We start from the raw sequence: 23,168 nt of genomic DNA, 5'->3' as shown, positions 1-23,168 counted from the left end.
AAGGCTCTGCTCTTCCACAGTGAGGTTCAGCCAGCTGGTCCTGATGGCAGAGCAAGGGTTGGGATCGAGTGTGAGGAGGAAAAGTTTATATGAGACATTTCATAAGGAAAAGCACAGCTCTGTGTGTGTGTGAGTGGGAGACCTTTAATGAGGAAAAGCACAGCTCTGTGTGTGTGTGAGTGGCCCTGGTGACAGCAATGTGCCTGTGCCAGGGTGCTGGAGCCAAGGCAGGGATCCCTCATCAGCCAGGGAAGGACCAGCCCAGGTGCTCCATGGAGCTGGAACCTCCATCCTCTGTCAGGAGCCCAGGGCAAATCTCCCAGGAGTTATGATGTCCCAGTGCCATGGGAATTCCATGCTATGGGTTGGAAGAGACCTTAAAACTCATCTCATTCCCAATCTTCTTTTATTTTCCCATCCATTTCTGCAGTGGCCTCTCACCCCTGTGTCTAAATCACCACTTCTAAGGCTTCTCTTTAAATCTGCAATTTCCAAGATAAGAAAAGGGGGCTGGAGCATCCTTTAGCCAGCCATCCTTGTGTGCCCTGTCCCGGGGCAGCCACTGATCCCAGAGGGAGCTGCTGGCCTGTGCTGCACAGAGCAAAGGGGGTGCCAAGGGCAGTGCCAGAGCTGGCAGGGACTGGAGAACAGTCCCTGAATGGGGAGCACAGAGCCAGAGGGGTGCCCGGGACAGGGACACTCAGGAGAAGGAGCTCAAAGCCCTGAATGGTGACAAGTTTCATTTATCTCATGTCTCCAGGAGGAATTTTGGGGATTTCACAAGGCTGGGCACAGGCAGGAGCAGGGTGTGGGTGTCCTGCCAGGATGCCCTGAGGGCACGGTGCTGGCCAGGGCACCTCAGGGCTGTGCTTGGGCTTCCTCAATTCACAGCACACCTGCCTGGCTTGAAATCCTGACTCTGCAGGCTGGGGAGTGTCCAGGAGAGGCTGAGACCCACTGCAGCTCTGCCACCTGCTTCAAACCCTCTGGATGGCAGCGTGAAGGGTTCTCCTGTACTGTAGCTCTGGGAACCCCCATGAAGGAGGAATGATGAGGAGGACTCCACTGATATCAGAAGGCTAATTAATTACTTTATTATACTATATTATCCTATACATCTAAAACTGAACCTGCCAAGCACTCAACCCTGCACACAACTGCTCAGAACTTGTGACTGTCACCTGACAGTCCTGACACACACACAGACACACACACTGGGCCCTGACAGGCCAAGGAACCAAAACACCATCACCATGGGTAAACACAACACCATCACTGTGGGTAAACAAAACACCATCACTGTGGGTAAACAAAACACCATCATTGTGGGTAAACACAACACCATCACCATGGGTAAACACAACACCATCACTGTGGGTAAACACAACACCATCACTGTGGGTAAACAAAACACCATCACCGTGGGTAAACAAAACACCATCACTGTGGGTAAACACAACACCATCACTGTGGGTAAACACAACACCATCACTGTGGGTAAACAAAACACCATCACCGTGGGTAAACAAAACACCATCACTGTGGGTAAACACAACACCATCACTGTGGGTAAACAAAACACCATCATTGTGGGTAAACACAACACCATCACCGTGGGTAAACAAAACACCATCACTGTGGGTAAACAAAACACCATCACTGTGGGTAAACAATCTCCATGTTGCATTCTACTTTTGCACAAACACAGGCACAGCAAATGATAAGAATTGTGGTTTCTTTCTCTGAGGTTCAGAGAATGTGAATCCCAGAAATATTCTTGGGAAGAATTGTGCCTTGCTTTTCTCTGTGAACAGAAATGTGGGGCTACCCTCCTGTGAGGCACAGCTTTGCCCTGGGCTGTGCTGCTGCTCCAGGGGGTGACCTGGGGCACAGGGACGTGCCTGGTGTTCCTGGGATGGGGCCAGGAGGAGCAGCACAGGGCTTGGCTGCCCTGTGGGGACCGTGCAGTGCCTGCCTGTGCTCAGTTTGGCTCTGCACAGAGCTGACGTCTCCTGGTTTGTGTCACATTATGCATTATGTGATAATTATAAAAATGTGAAAATAGAACTCGCAGTACCAGGCAGGCAGCACGCAGCTCTGAGTGGTGCCATGTGTGTTTTCCGGCTTCCCCTCTGAGGATAAATGGCTCTTTTAGAAAAGAGCCTCGTGTTTGGTTTAAGTTTCTCATTACTCCATAGGGGTTCTTCCTTGTAGGGCTCTTGGAGCAGGATTAGCTGGCAATGGGTGGCACAGTTCCCTTGGTACATAGTGATCCAGCTCTGCTTCCCAAAGGGCTCAGGGCTGCTGCAGTTGTCTCTTAACTCCTGCCAAGAGCCCAGGGGGTTGATGTGAGCCAGTGGAAATGCTGGGTCCATCCTGGGATGGATGTGAGGGGATGAACTGTGGTTTGCCATTTGCTGCTCCCAATTATCCACACAAAGCCAGGTCCCCTCTGAGCCAGCTCCTTGGGGAAATTGTTCATTTTCTCTTACTGGGTGGCACTGGTTTGTGTTTCAGCGTGGGTTTCCTGTTTTGCTGGCAGCTTCCAAGGCCAGTGTGGAGCAGGAGAAGCAGCTTGGGATGTGCTGAGAGGGGGCTGAACCTTCCTGTGGTGCCAGCAGACAATGGATGTGCTGCTCTGTGTCACCAGGGCAGAGGGGGAGCAGCAGGTGCTGCAGACACCCCCAGTGCCCTGGGGGCTCCTCTCCTGCCCCTTAGAAATCACTGAATGGTTCATGTGTGAAGAGACCTTAAAACTCATCTCACTCCCAACCTTCTTTTATTTTCCCATCCTTTTCTCTCTCAGACTGACCAAGAAGCCCCTGTTACATTTTTATTCAAGAACATCAGAAATGAGAGGAGGAGGAGGGCAGATATTCCCAGTGCTGCTGCTCAGGCTCTTGTGCCTTTGGGATCTCTCTGATTTTTGCTTCCTTCTGTGGACTCCTCCTTCCACCCAGAGCCTGCAGCCCCCATCACATCCTGAACCTCATCCCAAAGGCAAACAGCTGCATGGAGAAGCTTTGGGTGTGACACTTGGAGTGTCACAATTCAGTTTATTCTAAAAACTGGGAAAAAATTTGCCCTTTATTCAGAATCTCACTTTGTATTGGGAGGTTTCTGTTCCACACAGGCCCCATGTGCCTTTGCAGTATTGGGAGGAGGATTCCAGGTACAGATCTGTTCAATAAATATACTCCCTGATTTTTATTTTTTTTTAGATTTCCTAAAATACAGGCAATATGTCATTGTCAGGAGACAGCGATTCTCTTCAGATCTGTGGGCTGAGTGATTACCTGAAAGGGGTTTTTTTTTGAAATAAAAAAAAATTATTTGAGGGAAGGAGAAGCAGCGTTATAAAGGATTTTAAAGCAGTTATGACCTTCCTACCCACTGATGTAGGAAGCTGATATGTCAGATGTGTGAAAACAAATGAGAACTTAACAAGGGGAGGGGATAATGACTCAAGAGAAGTTTTTGCTTGTTACGCAACCAGAAATCCCAGGACCTCAGAAATATTTGAAAGTATCACATTTTGCCCTATTCTTTAAAAAAAAAAAAAAGCTATCCTTCCTTTTTAGCATCCAGTCCAGAGGTAATCCAGTGCTGACTTGCAATTTGAAACTGCAGCTTGTGTGTCATATGGGCTGAAATAGTTGTGTTGCACAATTTTCAAGTAAGTTGAAGGGAGGGAAATAAAATGCTGAGATTTTTATTTGGTTTTTTTTTTAAGAAATATCATTCCCTGGTAGTGTTCACTGTCTTTGCACTTTCTGATTTGTTGCCATCCCCAGGATGTGTGAGGTCCAGGAGAAAAGGCACACGTGGGGCTTTGTGATGGGTAAAAGGTGGAATTTCCTCTTCCTAATGGAGCAGAGAGTGGTGAGAGGAGTGAAGGGAGGAAAAAGGGTTATTGATAAACTTATTGATAATGCTGATAGAGTGTTATTGATAAACTGTTATTGATAATATTATAAAAGTGCTATTGATACACTGTTATTGATAACACTGATAAAATGCAGATAAAATTCAATTTATGAATTGTTATTGGTAACACTGATAAAATGTTATTGATAAATGTTATTGATAACACTGATAAAGTGCTGTTGATAAACTGTTACTGATAACACTGATAAAGTGCTATTGATAAACTGTTATTGATAACATTGATAAAGTGTTATTGATAAAGTGTTATTGATAACACTGATAAGATGGTATTGATAAATTTTTACTGATAACACTGATAAAGTGCTGTTGATAAACTGTTATCAATAACAATGATAAAGTGCTATTGATAAAGTGTTATTGGTAACACTGATAAAGTGCTATTAATAAATTGTTACTGATAACACTGATAAAGTGCTGTTGATAAACTGTTATCAATAACAGTGATAAAGTGCTATTGATAACCTGCCCTTGCACACCCTCCCTTTAAGGCTCTGCTGTGACAGTAGACACAAGGGATGTGACACCATTTTCCCAGGATGATACCTTTGGTTTAAAAGAACCCAGCGCTGTGAGGAGTGCAGGGGGTGGCTCTGAGATGAGGACCCGTGGGCAGGGAAGCTGCTGAAAGTGACGGTGCAGGGTGGGGCCAGACCTGCCAGAGCAGGCTCTGACTCCCATCTCCACTTGCTTCTGGGTGAAACCCTTCAGCCCGAGTGCCAAAGTGAGCTGTCACTTCCAGGCACAGCCGAGGGTGGTCACTCAAGCTGTCATCAGGTGTGCCAGCAGGGCAGGAGAAGGTTTTCAAGGCATTGCTGCCTCCAAGCACAGGGTAGCACAAGATGCTTGCTCTGTTCTGCTGCAAGTTATGTTTAGCCTCTTGGAAATATTCCCAGCCCACCAGGAGTCATTTCTGACTAACAGGCACCCCTTAATCTGTCTCTAATCCCCCCTATAATTTTACACCTATTTAGCCTTATCCAAATAAAAGCCCTCAGTTGCTTAAGTAACGATTGACGAGGCTTTGCATCTCTCCCGGGAAATAATATTATAATCTCCTTTTCTAAACAAGCAAACTGGCTCTTGATGAGGCAAATAACTTCTCAAGTGAGGGAGGAGCAGGTCTGACAACAGATGCTCTGCCAGTGCCCTGAACCACCCATAAAACCCCCAGTGAGGACAGACACCAGCCCTTCCCCAGAGAGCTCATCCCCATGGGCTGCCTGGGGACACTGCAGGGCCAGCTCTGGAAGGGGACAAACACCCCCAAATCCTAAATGTGAACGTATCTTGTGCATTCCTGGCACTGTGTTGGGAAATGCTTGTAAAAACTGAACCCTCTAGGGCTGCCCTGATGTCTGCAGAAGGTGGCATTGCCAGCAAGCTGTAAAACACCCCTGGCTCATTTGCAATGTGATTTAAAAGGTACAGAAAGCTCAGGGCTGATGGCACAGCACCTTGTGTGTGTTGGGAGCCAGGGCAGGAGGGCCCAGCTCGGCTCCACCAGGGCCGTTCTGCCCAGCAGCTCTGCCAGGAGGTCTCTTTCCATCAGATCATCACAGGGTGGCCCCTCTCCCTTGGCATGGGGAAACAACAGCTCAGGTTCTTCCTTCTTCTTCATCCTGGAATGAGGGATGAGCCTTTTTTTGGTGGGATTGTTTTACCTGGAGCTCACGTGGAAGCTGGGCCCAGTTTTCACCCAGTGTGGAAAACTCCAGGAAAAGTTGCAAGGTGTTGTATTTGTGGGGTGCCCCATGGCAGGAAGGAATGATGAGTCTGACTCCATGTTCTCAGAAGGCTAATTTATTATTTTAAGATCCTATATTCTATTAAAGAATACTATACTAAAGAATACAGAAAGGATACTTACAGAAAGCTAAAAAATAATAATGAAAACTCGAGACTCTCTCGAATCCCAACACAGCTTGGCCCCAATTGGCCAATGAGTAAAAACAACTCACACCAGAATCCAATGAAACAATCACTTGTGGGTAAACAATGTCCAAACACATTCCACATGTGAGCACAACACAGGGGAAGCAAATGAGATAACAATTTGTTCTCCTTTTTTTCTGAGGCTTCTCAGCTTCCCAGGAGAAAAATCCTGGGCAAAGATATTTTTCAGAAAATGTGACAGTGACAGCAAAGGAAATCCCCAAGCTGTGTTTCCTGTACGCCAGAGAGCTGCAGCCTTGGAAGGAGAGAATCCATGGGCACTCCCTGTGAATAGCTGAGTGTGGATGGGAGCAGCAGGAGCTGCTGGACACAGTCACCATTCCCAAATGGTGAAATTCACTATTCCCAAATCTGGGAATAACTAAGGAGGTCTCAAAGCTGCACATTTCCATTTTGTTTGCCTTGATTGCCCAGCAGAACAAACAGCACTGAGCAGGAAAGGGAAAGGTTTGGAGGCTGTCAAACCAAATTTTCCCTCCTGGTTTTATCACCTGAACCCCTAGGTCCAAAAGCTGCTTGTGTACAGCTGAGGGAAGAATTCAGCCTCCTTGCACAGAAGTTTGCTGCTGTGGTGGCTTCCTTTGTGCAGCACAGTGGGGCTGGAAGGAAAATCAGGTGTTAAATCAATGGCTGTGGCTGGCAAACCTCTCTCCAGTGCAGGAGAGAGGATCAGGATCTGGGAATCAGCTGCTTGACCTGGCTGATCCTTGGGGGTGATCCCTGCACCCTTGGGGATGATCCCTGCACCCTTGGGGACGATCCCTGCACCCTTGGGGATGATCCCTGTATCCCTGGGGATGACCTCTGTACCCTTGGGGATGATCTCTGCATCCTTGGGGACAATCCCTGCATCCTTGGGGATGGTCTCTGTACCCTTGGGGATGATCTCTGCATCCTTGGGGATGATCCCTGCATCCTTGGGGATGGTCTCTGCATCCTTGGGGATGATCTCTGTACCCTTGGGGATGATCCCTGCATCCTTGGGGATGATCTCTGTACCCTTGGGGATGATCCCTGCATCTCTGGGGATGATCTCTGTACCCTTGGGGGATGATCCCTGCCCCCTTGGGGATGCTCAACTCCCAGAAAACACAGCAAAGAGGACATAGCACCCCAAAAGGGCCACTCTGAGAGGAGTTCTGCCCTTCTTTGGCAGTGCCCAGCATGGGGGTGATGAGGCAGAGGTGGACGTGCCCCCGAGCATGCAGGGAGCAGAGCAAGCAAATCCCAGGGGCGTGCTGCCAGTGCCTGCCCTATTCAGAGGGGCTGCCTGTTTAATCAGTGACTTCAGTGATTTATGGAGGGCTGGTTAAACGTTGCTTGAAGTCAACAGGAGCCTTTTGATGTCAGGAGGCTTCAGCTGGAGCCACAGCCCGGCCATTCTTGCAGCAGCTGGGTGGTGCTGAGCAGAGAGCAGCAGTGATAAAGCAGGGACTGAGCAAGGCAGGGCTGAAAGGGAAAAGCCTCTCTGGGACAAAAGCCTGGCTCGAGGGTACAGCGTTTCTCAGAGCCCTGAAATGCACAAACTGTTGCTTTCTTTGGGGGCTTTTCAGGGTTGTGTTTTTGTGTTTTGTTTTTTAATGGACAGTCTGTCCTGGGGGCTGTTCTTACCCCCGAGTGCTGCAGCCCCCTTGGAGGGGGTGTCACAGCAGTGGCTTCATTAGCATTTATTTAGATGTCTGCCTTGGAAGCAGCTCTGATTGACGAGCCCATTGTCTGCCCCTCCCAACTGACTCCCTGGCTCTCCTTATCTCCATTGTGCTGTTCAGTTTTAAGCAACTGTGATGGGTTTGGGGTGAGTGTTGGGGCTGGATTCAATCTTCAGGACATCCTTCTAACCTTGGTTCTCACAAAGTTGGGCTGGATTTAATCTTCAGGACATCCTCCCAACCTTATTTCTCATAGTTGGGCTGAATTTAGTCTTCAGAACATCCTTCTAACCTTGGTTCTCCCAAAGTTGGGCTGGATTTAGTCTTCAGAACATCCTTCTAACCTTGGTTCTCACAAAGTTGGGCTGGGTTTAACCTTCAGGACATCCTTCTAACCTTGGTTCTCACAAAGTTGGGCTGGATTTAATCTTCAGAACATCCTTCCAACCTTATTTCTCATAAAGTTGGGCTGAATTTAGTCTTCAGAACATCCTTCTAACCTTATTTCTCACAAAGTTGGGCTGGGTTTAACCTTCAGGACATCCTTCTAACCTTGGTTCTCACAAAGTTCTCAGTCTGGAGAGGTGAGGGTGGGTAGATTATTGCTGCTTTTCCTAAGCTGGGGTGATGCTGTAGGGACCCTACAAGCGTTACCCCAAATGAAGCATGGGATCCCAGCTGGAGCTGGGATGGGAACAGAGGAGATCCTGACTCCATGCCCAGATGTGACTCTGTGCTTTCCTTCTGTTCCCTTCTGGCCTGATGGAGCAGTTGCTGGGTGCCATGTGGACAAAGGATGAGCCAACAGCTGGCTGTGTGCACTCACACCCACACTGTCAAAAGGCCAAAACAATTACTTTTCCATCAGCAACATGTGAATGTTTGGAATATCTGCATCCACAGCCCAGTAACAGCTACTTGGAGATGAGGCAGTGGAGACAGACCAGGCAGCTGTGAAATTTGTGTCATTTAGGGGCAAAGGCCTATACAGAGGTGACATTTTGCACAAGCCAGGCCTATTTCAGCATCTGCAATAACTCTGAGAGGGTTTTTCTACCTCTGAGTTGTTAAAGCCTAAAAAAAATCATTTTATTGTGCTGCTCTTTAAATAATAGCAGCGATAATTCTATACCCAGATACTTCATTTTCAAGACTTTGGTCTTTAAAAATCACCCCTTGCTTGAAAACAGTTGATGGCAAGAAAATAAACTTGAAAGGCATTTTCCTGCCTCTCCTGGTGCTGGTGAAGCTCTGGACTTTGCCTTTTGTAGCCATTTAGAAAATGGCTAAATTTTCCACAAGGATACCAGACAGGGGAGGAGGGATCAGCTCCCAGCTCCTGTGAGTTTTGGTGTCAGGAATTATCTCCCTCTTCCACCTTTGTGGGATGGATGCTCAGGTGATACTCTGATCCCAGAGGGGCAGGATTTCCATGAAGGCTGAGGCAAATCCCACAAAGGTGGTGAAATTCTGCAAAATGCTTCCTGCCTGGATTTCTGTGGGTGACAGAGCTGCTCAGCACCTTGCAAGTGTGGAGCCCCTGTGGGGTGTTGGCTGGAAAAGCTGGAAAATGGAAAAAACATCTCCCTTATCTAGTTATTTGTAGAAATGAGTGCAGGATTAGTACCTAGAGAGGCAAACAGGAGAAAGGGAGTGGGTGAGAAGCACCTTACATCAGAGTCATGTGGCACAGGCTGTTTGTTTCCCAGGGGATGGGACAGCTGAAAATTCCTGCTCCTTCCTGCGGCTGGATCGGATTCCTTTGGTGGAAAGAGGGCAAGGTGCCCTGGGGAAATATCTGCAGAGCCCCAGGCCCCTCTGACATCAGGTCAGACATTCTGGGTCACATAACTGGAGGCTGCAGCATGAAATTCAATATTTCAATGGATCAAGTGCTTCTGGCACATGGAGCTCCTGCCTGGATGGGTTTGGTGAGCTCAGCACAGGGAGAGCAGAGGGCCTGGAGTGGGGATGATGGAGCTGAGGGATGGATAAACCCAGTGCTGGTGGGAGATGGAACTTGGCTGGTGTGGGAGTGGGACAGGGGAATTATGTTTTATATTGTGGTTTTCTCTGCTCTAAAAGGAACAAGGAAAAAAAACTTGGGAAAAAAAAAAAAAAAAGAGAGCCTTGATATGCCCAAAAGGAGGAAGCACCACTTTCATCCACTAGCAAAGCCTAAAATTAAACCTAAATAATATCTAGGTCCAGAGAGTGGAAAAGTTAAATATTGCATATATTTAAATATGACTGACAGGCATTAGAGTGGAGAGACTGATCCTGTGCCAAGAATCTCAGGTGGTCTGGCCCCCTTTCTAGAAAAACAAAGCCCAGTGAGTTGCCTCCAAACCCCATTTTCAAAGCTGAAATCACTTTAAATCAATTTCTGCTGCAGGTGTCCAAATAAGCTCCCATTTCTACGTCTCTTTTTGGTAAAAATAGCTTATCCTCTGACATCTGGGAGAGGTGAAGGTGTTACCAAGCACTGAGCTGTCAGAATCCCCGTTATCATTTTATTTCTGGTTGTTGAAAGTCCCATTAGTTGGATTTTTGTTCTTCTTTTGTGCTCATTTCCATCTTGTGCTGGGAACGAGAGCGCGTGGCTGATGGGGAGGACTCCCAGATCCTGCAGAAGAGGCAGGGAATGTTCCACAAATGCATCCCCTGCCTGCAGTGCAGGCTGAGCCCTTGAACACCTTCAGAGCTCCAAGAAATGTGGAAAAGTAAAATTGAACATCAAATCCCAAAGCAATTTTTTCCTGCAGATTTGCTGGTTCACCTAATAAAAGGCTCAGAATTCCCAGAATTTTTAATAAAAGGCTCAGAATTCCCAGAACTCCTAAGACCTTCTGGAACTTTACTGCCACTTAGACTTGCCCTCTGGTTTTTTGTGTGGGTAAAATCCAGATCTTCAGGATGATACAGTGTGAGCAGAGTTAATTGGTGCCTTTCTGCAGAGTGGGAAGTGCTGGATGTGAGCAGAGGGAATCACAGTGCAATATCCTGAGTTAGAAGGGACCCACAAGAACAGGACACCCCAAGAATTCACCCTGTACCAGCAGTGCTGCTGCTGCATTTGCAGTTTAAATCTCATTTTCTGTCTCTTCCTCCTCATACTCATCAAACCTTTTTCTAAAGAACCTTTCAGTTTAGAGTATCTGTACCCAGTCAGACTCTCTGCCCTCTGCTGAAACACCCTAAAGGCTCTCCAGTTTTTTAAAATTTCTGATTAAAACCATAAAGATTTCGACCAATTCTTTGCTGTGCATCAGCTGCTTTTCAGTGAGGTCAATTTAATTCCTATTATGAGCCAGTATCTCATAAACTCGTTTCTTTTGGAGCCTTTTTCCAGTCCCCAAGAACATTATTTCCATGCCTTTATTTCTCTTGGATGGGCTCGCACATTGCAACTGCCCTTGGTTGATGCCTGCAGAATTCTGAACTGCTGGTTTGGCTGGAATATTCTGCATGGATCACCTGCCAGTAACTCCCAGTGCCTCTGTGTCCTGCAGGCTGGTGTCTGAGCTCTGCCTTCAGCTCAGTTTCTTCACTTTCCCTTTGATTTCACTCTCTGCAGAGAAGTCAAAAGCTCTCACAGAGGTAAGGGATGTCATACATATTACATCTACCAAAATTACAAATTATTCATCACAGCTCGATTCAAAGGCAGCTCTGTCATCTCTCCTACTGCTTCTCAGAGATCCTGAAGCCTCCAGAGTAAAACTCTTCTGCTGGGAGAGGTTTTTCTTTTAGGCAATGGCAAAAGGAGCTGAGCTTGAGAAGGACAGATGGAATCTCTTGATCTGATCTGGCAGGAGCAGTGGTCAGGGCAGCAAATCATCCCACAAATGCTTCTCATGGTGAGATGACTGAAAATCAAAGCAGAAACCAGATTTCTCCTTAGACTTGGAATAATCCTGCTCAGGAAATCCTCCGGGACCACATTTCTTTATTATGAGCTTGGAATATTTCCCTGCCTTTGGGAGAGAGGGCACTTCTCTCAGGTGTCAGTTCAGTGGGGATGGACAAAGTGCAAAGGAATCTAATATTTAATCTAAACCCCACCCAAACAGCTGCTTCCCTCAATTTCTCCTGTCTGCAGCATTGTCCAAAAAATCAATTGCCTCTTTATACTTTTCCATGCAGGCTTCCAGGGCTGTGTGGTGGTGCAGACCTGCCAGCCCCTGTCCCTAAGGGTCCCCTGCCATCAAGATGGTTCCTGCACACGTGGCAGAGCTTCCTTCACCTGCTCCCTTGGTTGTCCTGCCCAAATTCCCACTGAGACTCACTTCAGGCTGCTCCCTCTTTGGGAAGGATGTGCACAGCCATGAAATCCTGAGAGCAAACCTTGCCTTGATGCAAAAAGGCATCAAGTAACAAATGCCTTAATTGACAGGGACCATGGTGAAGTTTACCCACCAAACTTCACTCTTTTCCCTTCTGTGAAGGAGTCTGTTTTCCTAAAGCACAGAAAACTTCTTTTGAGACCCAGTGAGTCTCCTAACCAGATAAACATTTTACATCTCACCCCAAGAGCCCTGCAGCCTGTGGGTGAGCTGTGTTTTGGGGTCACCAGCCCCGTTTCAGCCCCACAGCGAGAGCGACACCAAACAACAAAACCGCATCGCTTGGGGACGGAATTTGGGCTTGATCTAAAAACTCTGATTTCCTGTCTCAAAAACCCCCCAAAACGCAGAAGTCTCATATCTCAAATCCTGCCTGGGGTTGCCTTTTCTGACTCAACTCCTTCCCTCCCGTCTCGCTGTCCCTGCAGAGCCGCACGTCGGCAGTGGCGGCGGGGCTGGGGGACAAGGGGGGCTCGGGATGGGCCGTGCTGTTGTCACAGCAACCCCTGCCCTGCCCTGCAGACCCCTGGGGCTCCCCGGCAGCCTCGGGGCTGGCAGGGGATGGAGCCGCATCCCGGGACCGGAGCTGGGTGAAAAAGGGGATTTGTCCCCAAAAGGACCCACTGGGGGTGGCTGCTGGACACCCCCAGCCCTCGAGTGTCCGTGACATCCCTGGAGGGAGAGGGTGGGATGTGCTGGGAGCAGGGTGGGATGTGCTGGGAGCAGGGTGGGATGTGCTGGGAGCAGTGTCAGCCTGGGGGAACTGACAGGTGTCACCTGTGGGGCTGGCAGCTGCCAAAATCCACTTTTCCAAAGCTTTTTGGGAAAGATGGGTTATTGCACGAGAGATTCTGGCTCTGTTCAGGTGGGGTTTTTACACGAGATCCTGGCTGTGTTCAGGTGGGGTTTTTGCACAAGATCCTGGCTGTGTTCAGGTGGGTTTTTGCACAAGATCCTGGCTGTGTTCAGGTGGGGTTTTTACACGAGATCCTGGCTGTGTCCAGGTGGGTTTTTACATGAGATCCTGGCTGTGTTCAGGTGGGTTTTTGCACAAGATTCTGGCTGTTTTGCACAAGATCCTGGCTGTGTTCAGGTGGGGTTTTGCACAAGATTCTGGCTGTGTCCAGGTGGGTTTTTACACAACATCCTGGCTGTGTTCAGGTGAGTTTTTTGCACAAGATTCTGTATGGAGGGGTTTGACAGTTGGCTTGTAAGCAAAGCTGAGTTAATAGAAGAAATAACAATTGGTTTTTCAGTGTATTTATAGTAAGGAAGAAGACAAGGCCATCAGCGTAGAAACAAATTAGAAAAGATACATGAAAATATTTGTAAACTAGACTACATGCATAAGTAGATGTGTATACGTGCCTTATTAAATTTCTGTAAAACTTTTGCCAATTATATTGACACTAATTGCTTTGCACCAATGAATATAATAAGTTATTGTAATGTAATTAATGACTTAAGGTCACAATTTGTTACAAGTACATAAGCTAGAGAACATGCAGAATAAAAAACTTTCTTCTTCTTAGACCCTAATCACATATATATGTCACATCTGACCTAACAGTGACAATTGTGGCTGTGTTCAGGTGGGTTTTGAGATCCTGGCTGTGTCCAGGCTCTGCTGCAGGAAGCAGAGGTTCTGGCAGGGTCAGAGATAATCAGTCATCCCTTTTTGCAGGTGAAGCAGCTTTTTTTTCCCCCTGGGAGGTGATTGGGGTTGGGAGGGAAGGCAATGGCTCAGGTGTTTCTTGGGTGAGATGAGATGAGATGAGATGAACTGCTCCCCTGAGCCCCTGCGGCTGGGCTGAGCCCAGGGTGGGCACAGAGTGTGCCAGAGCCCAGGAGAGAGGAGCACAGAGCTCTCCAGAGCAAGGTAAGGCTCAACTGCCCTTTATTTTGGGTTTCTTGAGAAGATTTGTGTTAGTGGTGTGCTTTTTGCAAGGTGTTGTGTGCATAGCATGGTTGGAGAAGCCAGGGGTGAAGGTGTGGAGCTCAGGCTGGTGAGAGCAGCCCAGAGCTGGTGTTGGTAATACCCGAGGCTCTTTTCTTGGTCAGAGCAGTCCTGGTTTTACTGGGATGGCAGAAGTTGGGCAGAACTACCTGGAGGAAGGACTAAGTGTTGGCAGGAGGAGGTGGTGGAGGTGAAGGCTGGCAGAGAGGGGTGTGTTTGATGCCCTGGTGCCCACAGGGAAGGCTCTGGGGGAAGAGTTCCCACCAGGTTTTCTTTTATTGCTGCGCTTGTGCTGCCCCCTTGTAGAAAATGTAAATTTTGTGAGTGTTCTCAGAACTGTGATTGTTTCATCTCCCTTTTGCAGAGTTGAAACGTGAAACTCATGGCAATGGTTTTCTATTTCTGTCAGAAATCCCTTCCAGAATGGGTATATTTAATGTATAAGGTTGCTTGGAATTCCCAAAGGCCCCAATGCAGCAAACTGCAGCCATCTGTTCTCATGTGAATTCTTTGTAGGGCCAACACCTGAAGTGCTTTGGGGATTTTTTTCCTCTTTTTTTTCCTTGAGTGAGCAGGGATTTGAAAGACACAGTACAAAAGGCAGTGAGTTCTGTGAGTCAGGGAGATGGAATTGGTGACACATGAGGTCCTTCAGCCTGTTCAGGTGGGCTGGACTTGTTGCATTTTGCATTTTGGTTTGTCCCAGTGCTGCAGGGGATTGCAGGAGCCAGCTCCCAGGCTGCTGGCTGAGGTAGCACATTTCTCTGTGCAGGGCTAGGATGGTGTCTAGACTGGGCTGGTCACTGCCCAGTCATGTTCTTGAGGCTGAGCCCACAGCTCTGCTCTGTTGTGGGCTCAGCACCTGAATCACAAAAATGCAGGAACTGCACCAATGGTTCTGATACAATCTCATGGCACAACCAGCTGGGGCCTCAGCCTTGTTCACACCTGTGAATTACAGATTTGGGTAGGCCAGGATTTACAGCTTCACATCCTAAAGCTGGGATTTTGTCCCTGATCACTGGGGCTGTTCACTTCTCTCCCCTAATCCTGATATTTGTTCCTATTGCTAAACCTGTTGAGAAATGTCAGTATTTGCTGTGTGATTTGCACTGGCCAGGCACAGCCAGAGCTCATGGAAACCCTTTGGGGAAGCTGTGTCCACACCTTGCTGGGCTGATTCACTCAGGAGGCAGCAGGAGAACCCCGGCTCTGCTCGGGATTTGCAGGGAGGAATTGAGAAATGAAGCGAGAGCCGATCTCCCTCTTACGGCCGAATTCTGAACAGCTGCGCTTGGGAAGGGAGGGAAGGAGCAGGAATTCCTGCCCTGGGGGTGTGAGAGACCCCAGTGCTCCCAGCCAAACCCAGCTCTCTTCAGGGAAACTGCTAAAATATGTTCTGCACTGCAGTATAAACCACAAGATATCTGTGAAAGAGTTAAACTGAACCCAGAGCTGGGCAAATATATAATTATGGAATTTTAGAATGGCTTGGGCTGGAAGGGACCTTCAAGGTGACACAGGTGATGGCAGTTTGGTTCTGCTCCTTCTGGCCGAGTCTGCTTGAGTCTGTGACCCACTCAAAAACTGTCTTTGTTTGAGGAACCCAGAATCCACTCAGGTGGAACTGTGACCTTGATAAGGTGATCAGCAGCTGTGGGTTCTGCCTGGCTCTGTTGCTAACCTGCTCCAGGTTTCACTGAAAAGCATCTCTGGAGTTATGGCAGAACAGTTATACAGCAAGTGCCTCAGGAATCATCCCTTTATTTTATGTAAGATTTGCACAAGAAGTTTAAAGAATCAGAAAATGCTAATGCATTTAAAGGAAGAATCAGTTTTACTTAAAAAATGTTATAAACACATTATTCGTAATTTAACTCCTTGTGAGTACTTGGAATTAAGTTTATCTTGGGCTGAAATATGTTTGTAAAAATGGATTGCTTTGTGTGTGTTTGATTTGCATTACATGGAATAATGGGGGAAGGGCAATGGAATTCTGCTGTTCAGGTTTTCTAACAGGACAGCATTTGGGACACAAAGAGGTCAGAGCTGCTGTATGGCTGCAGGGTTTGATGGAAGAAGGGCAGAGAGAGAGTGGGAAAATAAGGAATGTTCTGCTGTGATTCTTGTGCAAACATTTCAGTTCAATGTCAGCTTCCAATTCCTTGAATCAAATTCCTTGAATCCTTCCTCCCCAAACTCCTCAGGCTGTGTTTAACACACCCAGCACAGCAAAACCTGGCTCATTCCCCAGCTTTAGTCCAACATCCTCCTGCAGGGACAATTCCACTTCTGCACTGGGTACAGCTTTGTTCTTTTGCTCTGCTGTGGAGATTTCTCTTTCATCACTGAGGTTTGAGGGCTGGAATCCTGATTCTGGCTGTGTGACTGGCAGGATTTCATCAAAGGGCACTGCTCAAGTCCTTCATCATAAGGACTTGGTGGCTTTTGTCACTGTCCTATTGTGGCAGGGCTGCTTCCAAGGCTCTGATGCAAAGCAAGGACTTGAGAACCCCAACATTAAAGCCTGTGATCCCAAAGTGGCTGCCCCAACTCTTCAGGTGCTTCTGTTGTCATCTGAAGGTTCCACAGCCACAGGGGCTGTGCACAGGCTGGGCCCCACCAAAGGCACAGCAGTGGCAGAGCTCAGGGTTAACACAGAGAGAACAATGGAAAAGCCTTTTAAAAACGACCCTGGCTGAGTCTATTCTCCTTCACTCATCTCTTAAAGCAGCTGTCAGGTAGGAAATGTTCAGGTTACCCCCTCACTGCAGTAAATCCAGCTTGACTTGCTACAAAAAACCCTGAGTTCCTGTCCCTGCTCCCTGACTGCTCCTGCTGTCATCCAGAATGTGCCTAAGCACAGTCAGAATCCTTTTCGCTGCTCTTTCTAAACTCTTGAACAATTTTTTTCCTCTGAATAAATGTTTCAGTTCCAAAGAAGTGGTTGAGAACCCTACTAGGAGGTAAAAGGTTCTTTTCTGTCAAGAGCTGCCCTTAAGGCCCTAAGGGAAAGCATTTATTACACATTTGGAGCAGTGTTTAACCCCCAAACCAACATCCAGGAGAGAACCCTTTACTCACACAATCCTCACAATATTTTACATTTTTTGAGACATCTTTTGTGGAAAGGATACTAAAATCATTTTATTTAACAAGCCCAGATTATTAAACCTGGATTAACCCACAAAATGTGTAAGGTCACACTTTCCTTAGGGCTCCAGCCATCAGGACTCCTGGATTTCTTTAAATAGTTTCTCCTTTAAAAAACTGCTGCAGAAGCCAAGCCTCAGAGATGCTTTTTGAGGTGTTTTATTGCAAAAAGGTGTGGACATTTGCTGGCAGAACAGGTTATCACATTCTTCATTTGACTGTCATCCAGAGGACACTGCATGCATTCAAGCTGAAAGCATAGGACAGTTTCCACCAGGCACCTGAGAAAGAAAAGTCTTCCAAGCAGAAAAAGACAAATTTCCACCTGCTCCCCTACTCTGGGGTGCCTTTTGCTCCCCAGAGTTCCCTGGGAAACAGGAGTGCCATCAGCTACAGGCACAGCCAACTGTAAACGTGTTCCTGTGTCCAACAGAATCGATCTGGATAATGGATCCTGAAGCTTCAGCTCCAGTTTTGAACAGGACATTCCTTTCCCAAAGCAGGCAGTGCAGTGAGTTCCACCTGTCCTGGCACCTGCTGCTCCCTGTGGCCCAGCAGAGGCACACAAGGCTTCTAGCAAAGCAAATCTGACAGCTCCACTTGGTCCCCAAAAAACACCCCACCTCCAAACCCTCCTTCCTTTCTTTGTGCTCCTTGTGGCACCTCTTCCCCACTCCCTCCAGACTGCAGACAATTCCCCTTTTCCCTTCCCACCCCCTTGCCCAAAGGCATGACTAATGAATACATGCTGCAGTTCACAGCAAAAAATCTCTCCACACTTGGGCTGTCCCTCCACAGGCAGAACTCCAGGTGCACCTGAATTTCCCCATTTCAGTGCCTATTTCCCACAGGCCTAATAAAGGTTAATCATCTTTGGCAGACAGCAGTCCTGCACCAAAGGGAACAAGGAATCCATTGCCAGTCTAACAGGGCATGTTGCAACTGCAGCAGGATCTCCCTGCAAGGGAAAAAAAAAAAAAAAAGAGGTTTTAGAGGATGTAAAAGCACCTTCACAAGTCAGTGCATTAGGAGAGATTAGGATATATTATTAACTGTGGGTTATAATGGACTTTTAAACTACTTGAACCAGGCAAATGCAAAAATTCAAGGCTTTAAAGCTGCAAGCCACAAGCAAATAACTCAGGGTGAAAGTACAGCCCCTTAAACCCCTGTGCTGGTTGCTCTGATAATTCCAAGCATTAGAACAGCCACTCTAGGTTCATATTCCTCCTAAATAAATCAGCTGTAGATTATATGGAGCATTTTTGCTCTCAGAAAGCCCTGGCAGATGGAACAACTGACAATTAACTTCCTTTCATGCAGCATGGCTTTAAGTCCCCCAGCAAAGCTGCAGACTGAAATTTCCCATCAAGGCAGTGGTTCCTCAATATCCAAATCAACCTTTGCAACCTTAGCACAAGGTGTGCCCATCTTTGCTAAGGCAGAGGAGCAGTTATGGCCCCCTGAGGCCCCTGGAGTTATTTTAATCACAAAAGCCAGAATGAACTTGTTTGCCACAAAGGCACTCTCAGTCCTTGCAGCTGGAAGAGTCAGGTTCTTCTGTTTAAATCAGTTTTTGAGTGAACAGTTTTTCACTCCCAGAGATGTTCCCCTTACTCCAGCAGGACTATTTTGGTCAGTGACAATTCAACACTCCAGTGCTTGTTCTGAAGCAGAGATACCCAAAACTTTCAATGCTAAGCCACAATAACTTGTCACCACTCTAGTCCCACTGTGTTTCAGTACATGATATATATTTTTTTTCCATTTGATACAGTTCTGAAGGCAATCAGCCACTTCCATGCTGCTGGATATGCTTTTTCTTTTTCTTTTTTGGAATAAAAGGCATTTTGGGCTGATCCAAACCCAGCTCTGGCAGAGTGCACAGTGTTCCTTGATAGCTGATTTACATCACCCTTATGTCTTAGCCCCAGCTATTTTTAGAGGCACTGGAGTGGCAGAGGCTGTGTGACAATGACAACAGGCTGCTGATCAAAGTGCCCCCCCTGCCAAGCCCTGCTCTATCTTGCACTGCACAAACACAGAGATGAGGCACAAGGAATGTCAGCACTAAGTGCAGAGATACCAGACCTTTAGGAGGCATCCTGAGATGGAGCAGGAGGATCCTTATTCTCAGGCTCTGGAGGAGGAGCTGGCACATTTTCCTCTTTCTTTTGTGCAGCCAAAAATTCATGAATCGCCCTCTCTATCTGAGGCCTGAAGATGTGGTTTAGTTTTGGATCCACCACCTGAGAAATAATTCTGTCCACTCCAGCTTCCAGCATTCCTGACCTTGAACAAAGACAAAGAAGTCATTCAGCTCCTCTGAAAAACTCCCCAATCTCCTCCAGAAACTCTCCAGAGCCCTCCTGTCAACTGCAATTAGCATTAACATGGTGAGAACTGCAGCCTACTCAGGAGATCCTTAACAGGGACTTGTTTCACTCACCTATTTCTCTCCCTGCTTCCTACAGAATTAACAACTCACATCTGCTCTCCCAGGTACTTAAATGACACCTTGGCCAAGAGCCACTTTTAACAGAGCTCCCGTGGAAACCAGGTCAACATGAAAGCAAACAAACACATTTTGGCCCAAGAAGAGAAATAAGCTATTCTGAGGAGGAGGGCAGGTGAGAGCAAAGGCTTTTTTTTGGCTGAGTGGAGGGAGAAGAGCCCTGCCCCCTCAGAACAGGACTGTCACTTGCTCCTTGTCACAGTCTAGACAGATGGAAATGAATTATAAAAGGGTATGAATTCTAAAAACAAGGCAGTGAGCACACAGCAGAGGCTCTGGGCTGAGCAGCAGGAGCTGAAGTGCCAGGGCCCTGGATGGTGGGGCACTGGCTGTCTGGGAGGGTTAAGTCATGTCTGCAAGGAGCAGGGACAGGAAATGGAGATGTTCATGGCACTGGGAGAGGAGCCTCAGCATGATGAGGCTGTGAAGGAGGCAGAGACAGGGCACCCTGTGCCACCTGCAGGTAACAGAGCCTGGGTGGGCAGGACAGACAGGACACCCCCAGGGCTCAGCCCTGCCCCTCCAGGAGTGACAGGGACTGTTCAGACTGCCCAGGACTGGGGCTGTTCTTCACAACATTTTGTGTGCAGTACCTCATCCTCCTCTCCCTGATTAAATCTCAGCAGTTCTGGGAAGCAACGTGAACTGTCAGTGACAGAATGGTTTGGGCTGGAAGGGACCTTAAATCTCATCCCATTTCACCCCATGACATGGTAGGGACATCTTCCCCTGTCCCAGGCTGCTCCCAGCCCTGTCCAGCCTGGCCTGGGGCACTGTTAGGGATCCAGGGGCAGCCCCAGCTGCTCTGGGCACCCTGTGCCAGGGCCTGTCACCCTCACAGGGAAGGATTTATTCCCAATATCTACTGCAACCCTGCTCTCTCAGTTGAAGCCATTCCCTCTTGTCCTGTCCCTCTAGAGGCCCTTTTAAAATTCTCTCCCTATCTTGTTGGCCTGTGAGGCCACACTGAGGTCACCCCAAAGCTTCTCCTCTCCATCTGTCCAATGCCAGTTCTCTCAGCCTTTCCTCCCAGCAGAGCTGCTCCAGCCCTCTGCCCATCCTGGTGGTCCCCAGTGGAGAGTCTGAAACAGCTGGACAGGAGCTGGTGCAGAGATTGCTGTGACAGGGGCTGGAGTCTGCACACAAACCTTTGGCATCCTCAGGACTCTTTCTTTAAAGAATCTTTAAGGGCTCTTCTCTTTCCTGAAAGTTAAGATCAAGGTAACCCAGTTCAGCACAGCAGCAATAATTTGGACAGGAAATATAAATATTTCCCCACTCAAACCCACCCATTTCAGGCAGAGCAATAATGTGCATTTTGGGAAGAGCTCAGCCTGCACCAACTCTCACCATGAAACTCAGGGAGGATAATGAAGTGCTGTGAAAACCTGAATTCTGCCAGTTCTGCCTTGCCTGAGGTGGTTTATGGTTTATAAATCCCACTTGTTGTGCAGGCTGCTGCTCACTCACTGGATCACACTCTGCCTCAGCCCGTTCCGTAGCTGGTTCTTGTTCATGGCTGGGTTCCATTCCTGCTTGTCCAGGTGGGTCGAGACAAAGTTGTCAACTTTCTGCCTCAGGTTCTGATAGGCTGGCTAAAAGAAATGAAAATAAACCCAGTTCAACAGCTCAAATAGCTCCCAACAACCCCCTGCCAGAGCCCTGCACAGTGCAGCTATTGTCACACACAGACTGCCCTGCTGTCTGTGTGTCCCTCCTTTCACTCCCTGAACAAAGATAATCCTGTTTTCCCTCAGAACACAACTGGAAATTGCACAGAACTCTCAGTGTTGTAATAATTCAAGCAGCTGGGTAGATTTGGGCTGAAATTGTAGTGAAATGCAAACTGTGCAGACAGAGGTTGTTTAAGCAGAGTTTTTGTTGTCTGGAAAGCCTCCACCCCAGAATTCCTAGGAAAGTGGCTGAGCAATGCTGCCACTAAACTAACACTTGAATTATTTGCTTCTGTGGCAGTAGCAGGGAATAAAAATATAAAATTATAATTATAAAGATAATTATAATTATTTGAGTTTTATCAGATGAAATGTAGTTCCATTGAACAGGAACTTAACTAATAAATCCATAGAAATGCTCAGGACCATGCACATCCTGGATGCAAGGGAAGGACAAGAGGGAAACAGGGATATTTCAGAGTTTGATGTGTCTGCTCTGGGTGTGGATCCCAGGACAGGGCTCCTGCTGGAAACATAAAAGCTTTGGGAAAGCAAAATTCAACAAAAAGCGTTGAATTTTGACAGTCACTGAGAACAATCCAACTTGACACTGAGAGCCCAATTCAATACTGACAACAAATGATGAGGAGTTCGTTGCGGCTGAGAAAAAATTAATGTCAAACAGTCTGGGGTGATCTACTCAAAAAACAAAGGTTAAAGGTTCGGTTTGGGACTATAGAGACGTTTAAGAACATGGGAATTTTAGAAATACAGGCTGGGAGTAGCACTGTTCCTATGGGAAGGCATTTTCCCAGGAAAGCCTGGGCTGAGACGAAAGGCTGAGGCTGTTCTGTGCCCGGGGTGTGGAGGTGGCCGCGGGGATCCCCCGGGAGCGGCCCCAGCGCGGCGGGAGCGGGCAGGGCCTGGGCTCGCTGCCCGGCCCCGGTACCTTGGTGTCCACGTCGGCCAGGCAGTCGCGGCGGAAGCCGTCGAAGAGGCCGCGGCTCTTGAGCTGCTCCACGATGATGGCGATGAGCTGCGGGTCCCCGGGCGGCAGCGAGCCGGGGTCGGTGGGGCCGGGCCCCGCGGCCCCCGCGCCGCCGCCCGCGCCCGCCGCGGCCCCGCCGCCGCTCTCCGACATGGCCCGCGGCCTCCGCGCCGGCGCGCGCCGATGGTGTCACCGCGCCGCGCTGCATCACGGGCAGGCGAGTTCTCCTCAACAGTGATGCTATACGCTGGATCGTCCCTTAGAACTACAAATCCCAGCGTGAAGCGCGGCGCGGCTCAGGGAAGTGGCGGAAAGGCGGTCGCGTTGCTGTCGCGGTGTATATTGGGAGTTGTAGTTCACCGGACGGTGAGGACCCTCCCCACATGCACCGGCGGCTGCGAGGGGATGGCGGTGCTGGGATCACCCGGCCGGGGCGGTCACAGGGCTCCCCGTGTCCCTCCGGAACGGGCTCAGCCGGGCAGAGGGCCCGGGTGCCCCAGGTCTGCAGCTGGATGCTCAGGGATCCCCCTGCCATGATAATAGCGAGATTGTAACTTGCGTGTCCTCTCCTGTGCCGTAGTGAGCGCGGAGATGATGTAAATTGCGAATAATATACTTCAATTTGTGTCGGATCGTGCTGTATTTCTATCGGGATCCTGAGACCCGGCTGTCCTCAGCAGGGGCTGTGTGTGCTGACACGGATCGCACCCGGGAGCTGCCGGGCACGAACCTCACACGCTGGGCTCGCTCCCTTCCCAGTGATGGGGTATGAAATAATGACGATATTCCCATCCCAACAGGATATTCCCATCCCAATTCAGGAGGACATGCAGTGCAGGAATGTAACCACAGAATCCCAGAACAGCTGAGTTTCCTCAGGGGATCATCCACCCCTGGGGATCATGCCACCCCTGCCATGACAGGGACACCTTCCACTGTCCCAGGTGGCTCCAAGCCCATCCCGCCTGCTCTTGGGCACTGCCAGC

The 23,168-nt window shown here is 48.4% G+C and overlaps 1 protein-coding gene across 2 annotated transcripts; it reads right to left on the bottom strand.

Moving 5' to 3' along the window:
* Positions 1 to 17,142: 17,142 nt before the first annotated feature.
* On the bottom strand, positions 17,143 to 22,362 carry BOD1 (biorientation of chromosomes in cell division 1). Of its 2 annotated transcripts, none has more exons than XM_071443583.1 (4): positions 22,144 to 22,362; positions 20,992 to 21,116; positions 19,098 to 19,298; positions 17,143 to 17,964 (listed from the first exon to the last, which is right to left on the bottom strand). In XM_071443583.1, the coding sequence occupies exons 1-3, from the start codon at positions 22,333 to 22,335 to the stop codon at positions 19,100 to 19,102; spliced, it is 516 nt and encodes a 171-aa protein (XP_071299684.1). In that variant the 5' UTR covers positions 22,336 to 22,362; the 3' UTR covers positions 17,143 to 17,964; positions 19,098 to 19,099. The 2 variants fall into 2 exon arrangements, with proteins under 2 accessions (XP_071299684.1, XP_071299685.1); XM_071443584.1 differs by lacking the exon at positions 17,143 to 17,964 and adding an exon at positions 20,670 to 20,724 and having other exon boundaries at positions 19,164 to 19,298.
* Between the last annotated feature and the right edge of the window lie 806 nt (positions 22,363 to 23,168).

Source organism: Agelaius tricolor, unplaced genomic scaffold (genome assembly GCF_023055355.1).
Source record: "Agelaius tricolor isolate 1412-34295 unplaced genomic scaffold, bAgeTri1.0.p SCAF_18, whole genome shotgun sequence".
Taxonomy (NCBI): domain Eukaryota; kingdom Metazoa; phylum Chordata; class Aves; order Passeriformes; family Icteridae; genus Agelaius; species Agelaius tricolor.
The sequence above is the reverse complement of the archived record's forward strand: the minus strand, read 5'-3'. Positions and strand labels throughout refer to the sequence as shown.